Source organism: Rattus norvegicus, chromosome 1, assembly GCF_036323735.1.
Source record: "Rattus norvegicus strain BN/NHsdMcwi chromosome 1, GRCr8, whole genome shotgun sequence".
NCBI lineage: Eukaryota > Metazoa > Chordata > Mammalia > Rodentia > Muridae > Rattus > Rattus norvegicus.
In genome coordinates this window covers 97,222,074-97,237,884 of record NC_086019.1, presented here as the reverse complement: position 1 = coordinate 97,237,884, position 15,811 = coordinate 97,222,074, and the positions used below count along the sequence as shown (strand labels likewise).

Sequence of the window (15,811 nt, the reverse complement as noted above, 5' to 3'; positions counted from 1 at the left end):
CTGCTCCTTCTGCAGCAGCCCCTGTCCTCCTCTAGAGCCAGAGAATACAAGTCCCTCCATGAAGTGCCCATGGTCTGTCTCTCCAGTCCCACCAGGTGTCTGCCCCTCTACAGCCTTGCTTTCTCTGCTTTGTTTGCCCATCTATGTGCTGTGAGCTCAGCCCATTGTCCGTTTCCTGTAAGACCTAGCAGGAAGTGGGACAGCACACAGGAATTGTACCACCTGCACCCCTTCCCTGGTCACAGTGTAGCCCTGGAGACACCCTATTTGAATGTCTTCTGAAGCAGCAGCATAGGGTAGAAGTGTGTTCTTACAGAGTGGAGAAAGGCATTCTCAGGGTAGGGACAATAGCTGTGTTCCAGTGCTCCAGCTGACAAGTCCCACCCAGCATGACACTTGCCTGTCTTCAGATTTTGGGTCCTTTGACAAAACATCAAAGTTATTTGCTAGGTCACCTCCTAGGGAGCTGTCACATAGCTTAAACTCTACTGAGTCTTTCTGCTTGTGCCTGCAGAGCTGCTCACCGCTCAGGCACACGGTGTCTCCATTTCTTCCAGGTAAGGGGTGTGCTGGGTCGCTCCTGAAATGCCAGCACACAGGAGGGAAAGGCATGGAGACCAAACATTCAACGCCAGCCTGGGCTGCTCAGGGAGACCCTGCCTCAGAAAAGTAGGCCTGGGATGCAGCTCAGTAGCCTGTGGGTCCCACATGTGCAGGCCTCTGGGTTCAGTACCAAATGGTTAAAAGAAAGAGAGGAAGGAAGGAAGGAAGGGAGGGAGGGAGGGAGGGAGGGAGGAAGGAAAGAAAAGGAAGGAAGGAAAGGAAAGAGGGAGAGGAAAAACTAAAACCAAAAGAAACATAGAAGCATCTGATGCCTGGGCAGGTTTATTTCATTCTTGCCTGTGACACTCAGTGGCTTCCATGGGCCTCCTTGTCACATTGGCCCGCATGGGGAGAGAAGTCACCCACCAGCCTGCAGGAGGCAGACACCTCAGACAGGAGATCTATGCCACAGACTCCCCCAGACTCTGGCAGACTCTGGTAGCAGGAAGCTGCACGTCACCATAGCTGAAATCATGGCCAATTAGCAGGTCTCCCTGAGAGAGGCGGCTCAAGCAAGTGTCTTGAGGAGCTGTGGCGCACTGTATGCCTTTCCTCTGCAGGGCGGCCTGGAGAAGGCCCCGCATCCGTCTGTTCTCCTTGGCAGTGGACTCCAGGACCATTTCAAGCTCACCTTCCATATTTCTGGAAAAGAAAAGGAGAAGTGGGTTGAAAACATCAGCTGAAGCAGTTGGGGCTGGGGGTGGCCCAGTCAGGCAAGGACCTGAGTTTGGACCCTTGGAGCTGATCCTAGCCTAGCCAGCTGGAGGGCCCTGGGTCCCATGAGCCCGTGTCTCAAAAGTCAGGGGAGAGTGAGTGTGGAAGATCCTGATGTCAACTTCTGGTCTCCACACATGTGTGCACATGTACCAGCACATGTGTGTAAAGATAAACACACACACACACACACACACACACACACACACACACACAAAAACTTCTTAAAAAAGAAATGTCAATGTCCCGTATGAGCCCTGAAGCAGTGAGACAGATGCTTATGGTTCAAGGGCCAGGGAAGAGGATTTTGAAGGCTGCACCACAAAGAATCACAGCGAAGGAGAATGAGGTCTAAAAGCGATCTTGATTTATTTAGTGATTCACTTAAAGCAGTGCCTGTGAAGCATGACTTCACCTGAGACCTGGAGCAGAATGACCTGGAGAATCAGACTGGGCCGTTGCCCTTTAGAATACAAATGGAAATGCAAACTGCACCCAGGATGGCGGCCTTGCGGAGCTGACTTGGGCTGGTCCCCTGTTGCTGTCTCCCTAGTGTAGAATGCTTACTCCAGGAGCCTGCCATGATCCATGATCGGTGAGGTGACAGGTGTGACCACGCTGAATTGATCTCACCGTGTGTACTCCATCAAGCATCTCACTGCACCCGCGCACCCACCAATCTGTAGTTAGGTGACACGCCGTGCTGGTGAGTTACCACACGTGGTGAGAACTCACTGAGAACTGGCCCCCACTGCAGACCCACCCCTGTCAATGTCAGGGTGTCCTCCAAAGGCCCTTGTCTGGACTGGGCTGGCCTCTGACTATGTGACCAGGAAGGAAGGACCCAGGGTGAAAATGTTCTTTGACTTGGTAGCCTCCCTCGTGGGGACTCTGCCCTGCACAGGACTCCAGATGGCCTCACTCAGTTTCTGCAGCATATTTGGAACACCCATTATGACGTCTGTCTATCTGCCTACCTACATACATACCTACTGCTATTAACACCTTTCCTGTAGCCTGCTATATGCTTAATAAACGCATCCATTCCAGACTGAGTCTGGCTGTGGGAGATCATTCCTGGACCGCCTACAACCAACTATTGTGTCGATTGAAAACAGTAACCAAAAGGAAATAAAGTAGAGAGAGATCTTATGCATAATTTTAAATGTTAACTATCACACACAGACCATAAAACTATGAACTGAATATTAAGAAAACTAAAACACGTATATATATATATATATATATATATATATATATATATATATATATATATATATATATGTTCAGTCTCAGATCCTGAGACAGATGGCTCAGGTGCTGATTTAACATATAGAGCAGACCTGCCCACCAGGCTCTCCCAGCATCCCTCAACACCTACCTGTTCCAGGGCGTGGTTAGCATACTCTGCCCCCTACCCTACACTTCTCAAGCATCCTTCCCGCTGCTGCCCTTCCCCGTGTAATCCAGCCACTTTGGTTACTTGGCCCTTTTGCACCTTCTCCCTCTTGGCTGCCGTACCCGGTCTCCCTCTCCCTTTTCCTCCCCCTCGCCCCACATGGCTCAGGGTCAGGACCACTCTGGACTCTCCCAGATGTGTCTGCCCTGACTCTGCTATACACTTTATCTACAATAAACTTCCTCCTCCACCATACCTATGAGCAGTCACACCTTTTCTTTTTTCTTTCTTTTACTTTTTTCATTCTGTAAATTTGCAAATGCCAAGAACTTACTTGGAAAAAAAGTGACAAGACAGATTTACCAAAGACTCAAAGAGAACAACTACCAATCAAGCTCATGGTTCTGAAGCAAAGCCTCAGGGCTGGGGAAGCCCAACACTGAGCACCGATGAGGAGAGAATAAAGTATAAATTCTGAGCACAAGACAGACAGACAGACAGACAGAACGCTGAAAACATCAACCAGGAAAGTGAACAGATGAAACTTTGAAAGGAACCAAGTATCAAAGGTACTCACCGAGAGCGCCTGTCCGACACTCAACCTGAGCTCACAAGGATGCCAGGAAGCAGTGAGACAGCATGCGTGCGCACACGTGTGCACACACACACACACACACTCACACACTCATGCATGCACACACTCAGAAACACACACACTCACACACACACACACGCACACACACACTCAGACACACACACACTAACACTCACACACACTCACTGGTGCACTCACACTCACACACACACTAACACTCACACACACTCACACTCACACACACTCACTGGTGCACACACACTAACACTCACACACACTCACACACACTCACTGGTGCACACGCACTAACACTCACACACACTCACACACACTCACTGGTGCACGCACACTAACACTCACACACACACTCACACACTCATGCACGCACACACTCAGACACACACACACACACACATGCACGCACGTGCACACACGGGAGAGATGTCTCAGTGACTAAAAGCACCTGCTGTGCAGTCAGGAGGGCTGGAGTTTAGATCCCAGCCCCACGTAAGCAGCCAGGCACCCAAAACACACTTCTAACTCCACCTCCTAGGCTGGCAAGAGATGGGACTGTGGGGTGGGCTGGCTTTCAGCCTGGTGGAGAGAGTCCAAGGCCCAGGATCAGGCAGAGTCCTGCTCACAGGCACAGGTGGGGAACGAGAGAAGGCGAGGCGCTCTTCTGGAAGTGCTCCTTCCTGCGTGCCGCGCCCACACCTACCTTTTCTGCTGCAGTGCCTCATCCAGGACCTCCTGCTTCCTCTGCAGCATGTGGTGCAGGTGCTTCACCTCCTTCTGGTACTGGGCTGCTTTGCCAGCAAAGTCGTCCTGCTGCTCCATCAGGCGGTGATGGATGTCCCCCAGCTTCAGTGCCGCCTGCTTCTTGTACCCCTGCAGGGGAGGGACTCAGTGAGCAAGGGGTGTTGTCTCTTGGGAGTCAGAGCCTGCTGACCTAGTGTGCCTCGGCCAGCACCTACCCGGAGGGCAAGTCTGGTTCTTAAGAAGATACAGGGACCAGGTCCAGCGCAGCTTGGGTAAAGCGCTCACCAGGCTGTCACTCACACAGAGCCCTGGATTTGATCTCCAGCAATGGGTAAACTGGGTGTGTGGACGTGTGCCTGTGATCCCAGCACTCGGGGGACAGAGGCAAAGGCGAGTTTGGAGCCCCATGGGCTACAGTGAGACCCTGACTCAGGAAAACAAAATTAGAAAGTGATACAAACGAGTTTGGATATGAAAGTGGTTAGGAGCGAGTACTTCCAGAGGACCCCGGTTCAGCTCCCAGCACCCATGCAGACAGCTCACAACCTCCAGTAACTCTGCTCCAGGGGACCTGATACCCTCTTCTGGTTTCTAAGGGCACAGCACTCACATGCACATTCCCACATACAGACACACGCTTACGTAATTAAAAACGAAATAAAACCTGAAAAAGAAAACCAAATTTCTAATCTATATTATGTCTGATTTTTGTGGGGGCAGCATGCTAAAATGCAAATTAAACATAGACTATCTGACTCAGAACCAACTGGATGCTTTTGCAAATTAATCTACTTCTCTAATTGTTTTGATTTTGAGGCACAGCCTTACGTAGCCCAGGTTAGCTTCAAATTCCATATGTAGGTGGAGGTGATACTGAACTTGGGCTCCTCCTGCCTCTACCAGCCACCTCCCCACGCCCTGCCCATGCTGGGATTGCAGATGTGCGCCATCAAATCCAGCTCTATTGAGAGAGGACCAAACTCAGGGCCTCCTGCACACTAAGCAAGCTCTATCCACAGAGCTCATGCCCAGCCGCCATGTCTGCATTTTTCAGGGACAACGATTTAATCAACTGGCAACTTAAGCATGAACGCCCTCAGCGGTCAACACTGATCTACACAATCAAAGCTGTCTCACATCTGAACTCAGCGCAGGCTGGGACACAGCTCAGTGGCATAGTGTTTGCCTAGCATACAAAAGGGTCTGGGTCTGACCCCCAGCAATAACAACTACAGAAGGCTAAAAGCTTGGCTCTCCCTTCCGATGTGACTCGGGTCCTCAAGCATCCCCTAGGCCTGAGCCGTTTCTCCAGTCCCTTCAACCAACTCTCAGGGCAGAGGGGATATGGAAACTGATCCTAGGACTACGTTAGGATATCAATCTTATGGAAGGTATGCATCTAGATCTCTGACCTCAGTTTTGGAAGTGACCAGGGGGGTTGACGAGGTGACCGGTGGGTAAAGATGCTTGCCGCCTGACAACACCTGGAGCCTGAGTGTGATCCTAGGAAACCCGCAGAAAGCTAGGAGGGAACTAAGTCTACAAGTGTCATATGATACCCGTGTGGACTGCATGCAACCAAGGCAAGCAGGTATCTCACACACACACACTAAATACGATCAAGCTTTAAAAATAAATCTTTGGACTGGAGCACCCACGTGCTGGCTAATGACCAGACTCCCACATGATGGAAAGCCTGTACAGGAACAAGATACCCAGATACATAAAAATAAAAAAACAATGGCTGGGTGGTGGTGGTGCGCATCTTTTATCCCAGTACTCGGGAGCAGAGGCAGGAGGAACTCTGAATTCAAGGCCAGACTGATCTGCAGAGAGAATTACAGGATGGGCAGCACTACACAGAGACTCTGTCTGAAAAACCAAAAAATAAAATAAAACAAAAATGATAAAAAATCCATTTGGTAGGCTAAAGAGATGGCTCAGAACTTAGGGGCACAGGCCGCTCCTGCTGCAGACCAGCTTTGCTTCCTAGAACCCATGTGGCTCATAACCATGTGTAACTCCAGAGCCTTCTGACCTCTACAGTACCACACAGTACACACGCGTGTGGTACACATACATACACTCAGGTGAACACGCACTCACATAAGATAAAAATGAAGAATCTCTCTCTCTCTCTCTCTCTCTCTCTAAAAAGTTATTCTTTGCAGTGCATCACTTAACCGCAGAGCCTGTAGACTACTCTGAATTTTCTAATTACGTGGTGCCTTCCTGGGCAGCAAACCACAGGTCATTTAAGGAGACACGAGGTGCTGCTGCCAGCACAAGGCAGACAAGCCACACACAGACTTGTCCATTGGAAGCCCTGTTCCCACGGGAAGGCAGGCGGTGGGTGCGTGGCGGCCTTACCTTTACCCTTTCCTCCAGCCTGCCCAGGCGAATGTTGCCTTTCAGGATTTTGTTGAGGACCCCGTGCTTCTCGATCTCTAAACACTGAGCCTGAGGAGAGGGTGAGACACAGACATTACTTTAGTTAACACAGAAAGCCTACAAACTGCTCTGATTGTAACCTGCTGTCACAGCCCTTGCCTAGCATTTGAGATTTGTGAGCCCCTGGGTTCAATCTCACACACACACACACACACACACACACCCCAACCCATCCAATTCTGCCTGTCCTGCTTTTGGCACCCTCACTCCCTGAGGGGCTGTGGGCAGAGCTTGGACAAGAAGACCACACAGGGCATCTCTCCTGGGTAGAAACGCAGGATCTGGGGTCCCCGAGACCTGGCTGTTTAGAGCTTCAGAAAACCACTCTCTCTTAGCGGACATACCATTCCTGTGGTGGTCTGAGTGAGAAACGGTCCCCACAGGTTCAGGCATTTGAACTTGGTCCCTAGTGGGGGAAGTTATGGAATCTTGAGGAGGTGAAGCCTTGCGCGTAAGTGTGTCACTGGGTGTGAGCTCTGAGAGTTTATACCCTCATCCTACTCCAGCTCACTCTCTGCTTCCCATGTGTGGGTGACACGTGAGCTCCCAGCTCCTGCTCTGGCTGCCTGCTGCCATTATAGATGCTTCCTCTGAAACCATAAACAAACCAAACTCTTCAGTCCATGAGTAGCTCTGGTCATGGTTCCTTCAATGGTACTCAAGGAATAAGCGCTGTGGTAAAAGCGAGCTTGATGAAAGCAAGCTTGTATCCTGGCTAATTCGGTCACAATAAAACGTAAGGGAACAATATCAACACACGATGATCCTCTCAGACCAACACGGCAGCCAGTATATCCAAGAGGGCTGCCATCTAAAACCAAGCGGTCTGCACTGGTACCCAGAGGCAGCCCCCACACACCATTAAGGGTTTCAGCTGCTCTGGTAGGGGATGCCTTCCTAAGGCAGCCTGGGGTGGCAGTTAGATTTTCTAGAAAGGAAAGATCTGATAGAGAGAGTTAAACAACTTTCCCCAAACACAGGAGAAGCATCCAACTGGCAGTCACCATGTCCATTCCTCAGACGTCACGTCTCTCTCAAAGGTGTAAATGGAGGTAGATGAGCACAAATGTGGAGCTGCAGAGTAACGCGTGACCCAGGCATCACTACTCACTACCTAGAGCAGAGGGGGGCCTTCCCTAAAGGCTGGGAGGGCCAGGAGACCAGGAACCATGTGACGAGCAGGGAAGGCAGTTTCACTCCGTGTGGGTGATACCACATCTGAGTGCCTGCCAGCTTCCTTATCCCCGCCTGCTCCCCAGTGTGGCCTTGGGGTATCAGAGGTCCTGCTGACAAGTGGAGCCAGGCGCATGACAGCACCTCTGCCCACATCCAGTGCTCACTCCTGGTCTGGCTCTCAGGTACTGTAAAGACCAAGTGGCTAAATTTACAACTTTTACATATTTACACAGAGTATGTGGCTTCCACTGTATTCCATGCCTGGTCTGCAAAGCTGAGGTGTGAGAAGGGGCCGTCTGAAGTTGGAAAGAATCTCCATTGCACACAAAAGACTGGGGATAGTACCCCAGGGACAGGGTCCCACGAGTCCTGCTCTGCAGACAGGGATTTAGAATTACTGTGACCCTGTGTGGAGGACAGTGCTGGCTGGGAAGGCACTCCAGATGGGCAGTTTTGCTCTGTGCCTTCCAACAGGCTTTTGCCGACTCAGCAGCCCATTGGCACGGGCAGGGAAAGGGGCACTTGGTGTGGTGACAGGAAGGACTAGCACATTCAGCACTGTGGCCGGGACAGCAACTTTTCAGAAGCCTGAATCAGATCTGAGTGGCTTCAAGGTTCTACCATGCTGGGTCAAAGTCAGGAAGGACTTAGAAATTGCCCCTGATGGGACCCATGAGATGGCTCAGTGGGTACTCAGCAGAACTGTCACCTGACTGCCACTCATGTGTAGTGACACACATGGACACTCAACCCTCCACAACCATAATTATAATCAATTACATTTTTAAATTGGTAGTAATGTGAAGTAATGAGACTTGCAGGAGTCCTGCCAGCTACTGTCACTTGTGAAAAATGCTTTGTAACACTGAGTACAGACAAGATCAAGACACGTCCAATTACCATTTATTTTATTAAAAATAAGTAGCAACACCTCCCTCGACTCCCCTCTGCTACTTCTATATGCAAGGGCTCTGACCTCTGCCCACTGCCCTGGGAGGAACTTCTCAGCAATTCCAACAGCCCCTCCTCCCTTCATCTCAGCCTCTCATGATGATCCCATCCATGTCTCTGTCAAGACACATTAACATCCGCCTTCTAATTTGTCATGCCAGCAACTGAGACATAGAAAACCCATGCATGCGTATACGCAAGGGAGTATTATGTGTCCAAAACACATGGGAGAGAAAATTCAAATAAGTAAGGCTTGTAAGAAACATCACCTGGAAGTCCGCCCCTTGGAGGCAACTCACTTTCAGAGCTTGGGGGAATCTACCAGACCTTTCTGAACGCACATGGCTTGACACAGAGAGCAGCTGTCTTCTCCGACCACACAATCTGTTGCAGACATCTTTTTGAATCAGTGTGGAAGTGTTTAGAACCGTGCCAGGTTCTTGCTGGCTGTGCGCTTCTCCAGCATCTAGGACACCGATAATCGACTTAATTCCCTTCCCTGCCGCCACACCTCGGGTGATCTCTACCTAATGCTGGGAGGCTTGCTCCAGCCCTCCCTTGGTGCTGGGAACCAAACCCAGGGCCTTGCACACACGGGACACACACTGACTTAATTCCCTTCCCTGGTCCTACACCTGAGGTGATCGCTACATGACCCTGGGAAGCTTGCTCCAGCCCTCCCTTGGTGCTGGGAACCAAACCCAGGGCCCCGCACACACGGGGCATGCACTGACGACTTCGCTGTACCCCCAGCACTTCCTGTGATTCTTGGGACGCATGTGCAGGTGGGGACTGTTCAGGCATCGAATGAAGGGATGCACAGCTGCCTCCTCCCTGCCTGCTGCTGTGTGGTGGACATGAGCACCGTCCATAGTTTACTTTCTAAAGTGACGGTGCTATTAGTTAGAATTTCTGACTGATTCTCTTGAAAACATGTTGTGCTGGTGCTATAACCCCAGCATCTGGGAGGCTATGGCAGGAGGATCAAAAGTTCGAGGCCAGCCTAGGCTAGGTAGCAATACCTTATTTCTAAATGAATGAATGAACAAACAAATAAAGAAAGAAAGAATTCTTGCCCATAATTAAAAGATAAAATTTTGGAGAATTCGGAAGTGTGGTTAATATACTAAAACATTAATTTTTTTTTAATATATAGACTTGCTAAAATGGTCTTAAAATGACATCTGTATATAAAGTTTAGGTTTACAGAACTTTGAAGAAACTCACCAAATACTTAAGACTGTCTCGTTCCTTGGTGACATTCTCTGCCAAGCCCACCAGGTTTGCCAGGTACTGGTGAGCGGACATCTCCTTCCCCATGGCCTTTTCTACCTGCTTTCTGAGGACACCAATCTTCTTTTGGTATCGCCTGCAGAGGGTCCCCAGTGGTGGGGAAAAAAAAAACTGTGAGCACAGGCTTGGGCAGAGTGAATATATGTATATAAAACCAGAATATACACATACATACATACATACATACACACACACATATACATACACACACACACACACACACACACACACACACTCACTCACAAGATGCCTAGCAATAAACCAGCTAATTAAATATTGTTCTCCCAACTTTTTTGGTTGTGAGCCTAGCCTTTAACAGCTGAGCCATCTTTCTAGCACTCTCCCAACTTTTGATTCATGTTCTAAAAGATATATTTGAAAATGGGATCCAAATACTAAGGTGGGAGGGGATGTGCTGGTGTCTGTGTGTGTGTGTGTGTGTGTGTGTGTGTGTGTGTGTGTGTGTGTGTGTGTAAGTAGGGAAGGGAAGGGTTGAGGGGTAGAGATGATCATATATGTGCATGCATGGCATTATCAAAGAATAAAAAATACTTCAAAAAAATAAATAATAAATAAATATGTATAAAAACAAAAATAAAATAGTATAAAGAAAGGAGATGGGGATGCAGTAACAGGAAAGCAAGCTTTGGGGTGAGGTTAGGAGACATCTAGAGCCCAGGGCTGCCATGTGGTTATCAACACCTGAACCACAGAACTACAGGTCCACAGAAAAGCTTTTGGTATACTGATATTCTGATATCTGCCCCTTTGGTTATTGTTTCCCATTTTATTGCCCCTATCAGAGAAAGAAAAGATAAAGAAAATAAAATGCAGATAGAATGGAAATGAGATGTGCGCACGCACGCACACACACACACAAGCACGCGCGCGCACACACACACAAGCACGCGCGCGCGCGCGCACACACACACAAGCACGCGCGCGCACACACACATGTGCACACAGGTACCTGTTGGCCTTGCGTGTGAGCTCCAGCTCAGCCTCTAGTGCTCTGTTGCTGGTGGCCCAGCTGCTCTTCTCCAGAAGCAGGCTCTTCTTCTGCACCTGCAGGGCTGTCAGCTTTCCCATCAGCTCCTCCATCTCAGCACTGTCTTTCTCTTCTTCCTTTTGCAACTGGCTGAAGGACAAGAAATGGCAGACACATAGGTACAGTGGCACACACAAGTGTACAGTGCACCCTGTACACAGTACAAGGAACCCTGTGTACAGTGTTGATGGTACAGTGCACCCCGCGTACAGTGTTGTGGGCACAGTACACACTATGTACAGTGTTGTGGACACAATGCACCCTGTGTACAGTGAACCATGGGTACAGTATACTCATGTAAAATCAAGTGGGACTGAAAGGAAGCAGATGACCAGCCCTGGTGTATACCCAATATCAAAGAGCAGCAACAACGAAGCAAAAATAAAACAGAAATTGTGCAACTTCTGTCCACTCTGCACAGATCATGCCAAGGGCTCAAGCAAGCTTGAAGAGACATGGCACCCTCACCTTTTTAGTTCATTGACAATTGATGTGTGGACGTCTGGTGCGATCTTGCTATCCAGCTGTGTCTTGAGCTCTCGGCATCTGGCCTCCAAGCTCTCCAGCTGCTCCTTGCTTTCCATGAGCTGCTTTTCCTGGCTCTGAGTCTTTGCCTCCAGGAGCACAAGTTGTTTAGTCAGCTTAGAAACTGGAAAGGAACAAGATAAAGACTTGACACAGAGACTGACTAAAATATAAGTATTAACCAGACATGGTGGTGCACTTGGGGTGTAAGGCAGGAGGATCACGAGCTCTGGCTAGGCTAAGACACATAGTGAGATCCTATCTCAAAAACCTGTCTTTTAAAAAGAAGGGAGGGCTGGAGGCTGGAGAGATGGCTCAGCTGTTAAGACCACTGACTGTTCTTCCAGAGGTTCTGAGTTCAATTCCCAGCAACCACATGGTGGCTCACAACCATCTGTAATGAGATCTGATGCCCTCTTCTGGTGAGTCTGAAGACAGCTATAGTGCACTTGTATACATAAAATAAATTAATTAAAAAAATACATCTGTGTTTTAAAAAGGGGGGAGGGGTGGGAGGGAGAAGCCAGGCTGTGGTGGATTATATCTCTGAGTTCAAGGCCAGCTTGGGCTACAGAGTAAGTTTAAGGACAGCCAGGGATACACAGAAAAATTCTGTCTCAAAAAAAAAAACACAAACCAAAACCAAAACCAAGAACGACAAAAAAGGAGGTCTTGCTCAACGACCTGGTGTTTGCCTAGCTTACATAAGGCCCTAGATTAATTACTAAAAAACAAAACAAAACAAAAATCAGTCAGCTTACAAAAATGATCTCTCAAGGCTGAGGATGTAGCTCAGGTGATAAAGGCTTGTACTGAATGCATGGAGTCCTGGGTTCAATCCCCCACACGTCATACAAAAACAAGCAGAATAAGGGGACTTGGTGGAACATGGCTGCCATCCAGTATTTGGGAGGCAGAGGCAGGAAGATAAGAGGTTCAAACACATTCTTAGCTGAACAGTGACCTTTGAGGCCAGCCTGGCCACACAGACCTTGTTTCAAAAACAAACAAACAAACTAACTAAAACAAAAACAATAAAACAATGTAAAAGAAAAAACTGTAAAAAATATAAAAAAATTCTCTGGAGAAATTTAAGTTAATACCAAAGGTCTTACACACAGCACTTATTTCCCCGTGCTAAGCATTCAGTTAACTCGACATTAACATTAACATTTGTTCATGACACCAGCTCTCCACACCTGTAGGCTGCACAGCTGACCAACCGTGGACTGGAAATAACTGGGGAGAATGTTTGCACCTGGGGATGACGACATAGCTTAGTAGGTAAAGGGCTTGCCTTACAGTATGAAGACCAAAGTTCTATCCCCAGACCCATGAATGAAAGCCAGGTGTGATGTGTATACTTGTAGTCCCAGCACTGAGGCAGGGGGATCTCTGAGGGCTCACCAGGCCAACGGCCTAGTCTGCTTGGTAAACTCCAAGCCAGTGAGAGACACTGTCTCAAGAAACAAGCCTGTAAGCTATCCTCTGGATCTCTCTCTCTCTCTCTCTCTCTCTCCCTCTCTCTCTCTCTCTCTCACACACACACACACACACACACACACACACACACACACACACACACACAGAGGGGGGGGGGACTCCTCTGTGCTGACCTGGACAACATGTGCTGATCATTTACATAATGGTCATATCATGCTAGGCTTTATAATGAATCTAGAGCTGATTTTGGTGTGTGGAAGGATCTGTGTAGGTTTTTTATGGCTACCACAGCAATTTATATAAGGACTTGTAAGTTCATGTATTTGGGTATCCATTGTGTGCGCCTGTGCTTATCTGCCTGTAGTCCATCCCTTCTGAGTCCTTTAAGACTTTACTGTGGCTCACTGCAATATTTAATGAACCTAACCCTGAAGGAACTCACTTCCCAAAGACTTCCGTGTCAAATCATACAGAGATGTGTGAGCATGTGTTATGATTTGTCTATAACTGAAAGCATTTCAATATGAGCAAAGGCACCACACTAATGAGATACTCCCTGGGCATACCATGACACTGCCACTGGGAAACATAATGGGGTAAAGCTTTAAACCCTCCTATCTGACAGTCAGGAGTAGAAGAGTGTTAGCGGATAGTCCAGGAAACTAAAAAGGATGTAAATGGGCTCAGTTATGGGTCAGAGGCCTGGGTCTCCAGGGTCCCTGGAGCAAGTTTGTGAAGGGACTTCCCTTGGGACTCTGTGAACACAGCCTAGTTGCCAGGCACTTGGTTGTAGCTTCAGCTGCAACAGAGGCCATTGGTGACCTCTTCGGTGTATGCATGGCAGAAGAAATAGGGGGCTCACAGAGACAGGCAAGACAGCCTGTTTAAGGCTCCTGTCTTCAGCTCTTGTCTTCAAGGAGTAAAGTGGGAAAGTGTGCCACTATTTGGGGGGAATTATTTGGTTTTAATCAAAACAAGAGAAAAAAACCTGGCTCACTTTGAAGACCACTGTCATTGCTATGGTGGTTATAGGGAGGGGCACACTGGGAGAGGGATACTCAAGGGAAGTCCTGGAAAACCACAGAGACTTAACCTCCCGTCCTTAGCCCTGGGAGTGGTGTTTACACCTGTTATCCTCACACTGGGGAGGTACAGATGGGAGGGCTGTGATTTCAAAGGCACTCTGGGCCTGATGGCACATTCTGAGCCAATCTGGACTACAGAGCAGATCCTGCCTCAGAGCCCTAGGGTTAGGCATATCTGGTGATCTGAATATGAATGGTCCCCACAGGCTCATACAACTGAATGCTTAGTCTCCAGGGAGTCACCCTAACTGAAAGGATTAGAAGGATTAGGAGTTGTGGCCTTGTTGGAGGGAGTGTGTTGCTGGGGTTGGGCTTTGAGGTTTCAAAAGTCTATGCCAGGGCTGGAGAGATGGCTCAGTGGTTAAGAGCCCCGACTGCTCTTCCAGAGGTCCTGAGTTCAAATCCCAGCAACCACATGGTGGCTCACAACCATCTGTAAAGAGATCCGATGCCCTCTTCTGGTGTGTCTGAAGACAGCTATAGTGTACTTATATATAATAAACAAATAAATCTTTAAAAAAAAAAAGTCTATGCCAGGCCCAGTCTCTGTCTGTCTCTGTCTGTCTGTCTGTCTGCCTGCCTGTGAATCAGGTCATAAAGCTCTCAGCTACTGCTTTAGCACCATGTGCATGCCACCGTGCTTCCTGCCATGATGATGACGACTAACCTCGGAAACTGTAAGCCAGCCTCCAATTACATGCGTTCTTTTACACAAGTGGCCTTGGTCTCGGTGTCTCTTTGCAGCAATAGAACAGTGACTAGGGCTGGCTGCAACTCAATGCAAAAGTGTGTGTTTGCTTGCCGGGGGTGGGAGAGGCTAGGGAATGGGAAACAGAAAAGTTCTACTTTCTTATGCAGTCAATAAAGATCTGGGAAAGCAAGACGTTGGGTTGTTTCGAATGCTTCATTCTGTAACCTCTTTAACCTCTCAGGAGCTATCCTACCCTAAAGCCACTTCAGCTGACCCTATAAGGGATCTGAGGACACACAGGCTGACTGCAGACCAACTGTGAGTTGCTGTGCCAACTTACAACTCTGGAATATGCCGCCCCGTCCCATTTTCTAGGACATCGGGGCCACTCACCGTCCCGGAGGTGCGCCTGCTGGGTGTCCTTGGCTTTCGTTTGCTGGATCTCCAACTGCTCTATCAAGAGCTTGTTCTCATCTAGAACCAGCTCTGCTTGAGTCTGAAGCTGCCTCCTGCAATTGATTCAAAAGATTAAACCCTGTCCTGGGGTTTGAGAGCTCACAGAAATATGCCACAGTATGAGCCGACACCTGGGCATGTTCTAGTGACACAGCAAATGTTGGCACGTGCAGTGGACGGGGGACAGAGCAGCAATGATGCCCGAGTGATGGACACATCAGCTACTGCATGCAGTAATGATTGATATCCACACAAAGGCAGAGGGGACGGTCTTGTGCATGATACTCAGGTGAGATGGGTCAAATGGCCAGTTTTGCTCCTACACTGAAGTACCCAATCCCTACACCCAAATAATTGCTCTGTAATCCATAAGACATTTTTGGATGCTGGAAGGTCCCGTTTTTACTTTGAAACCTTTCATTCATCAGTAGCAGCTTCTTATGGAAGCCACACTTACAAGTCCCAGCATTCCTGAGGCTGAGTGAGTCCAGGACTTGATGTCAAGTCTAAACAACATTGTGAGACTCGGATCTCCAAGGAAGCTAAAGGGCAAGAGAGGTGTCTCGATGGTCAGGAGCACTGACGGCTCTGCTAGAGGACCTGGGTTTGAGTCCTAGCACCC

The 15,811-nt window shown here is 48.7% G+C and overlaps 1 protein-coding gene across 4 annotated transcripts in view; it reads right to left on the bottom strand.

The window, feature by feature from the left end:
• Positions 1-869: 869 nt before the first annotated feature.
• Positions 870-15,811, bottom strand: part of Cep89 (centrosomal protein 89) — a 41,900-nt gene continuing 26,958 nt past the window's right edge. The window contains exons 13-20 of one of the 4 annotated variants that reach the window (NR_172209.1): positions 15,127-15,242; positions 11,458-11,638; positions 10,912-11,079; positions 9,876-10,017; positions 8,948-9,114; positions 6,441-6,530; positions 4,030-4,199; positions 870-1,245 (exon numbers count right to left, since the gene is read on the bottom strand). Coding sequence is in view for 2 of the 4 variants with exons in the window: in NM_001394861.1 (NP_001381790.1) it covers positions 1,005-1,245; positions 4,030-4,199; positions 6,441-6,530; positions 9,876-10,017; positions 10,912-11,079; positions 11,458-11,638; positions 15,127-15,242 (1,108 nt within the window). In the remaining 2 variants the exon portion in view is untranslated. Of the gene's footprint in view, positions 1,246-4,029; positions 4,200-6,440; positions 6,531-8,588; positions 9,115-9,875; positions 10,018-10,911; positions 11,080-11,457; positions 11,639-15,126; positions 15,243-15,811 lie in introns of those variants that run through there. The other 3 variants (NM_001394861.1, XR_005501821.2, XM_063283711.1) reach the window with 3 other exon arrangements.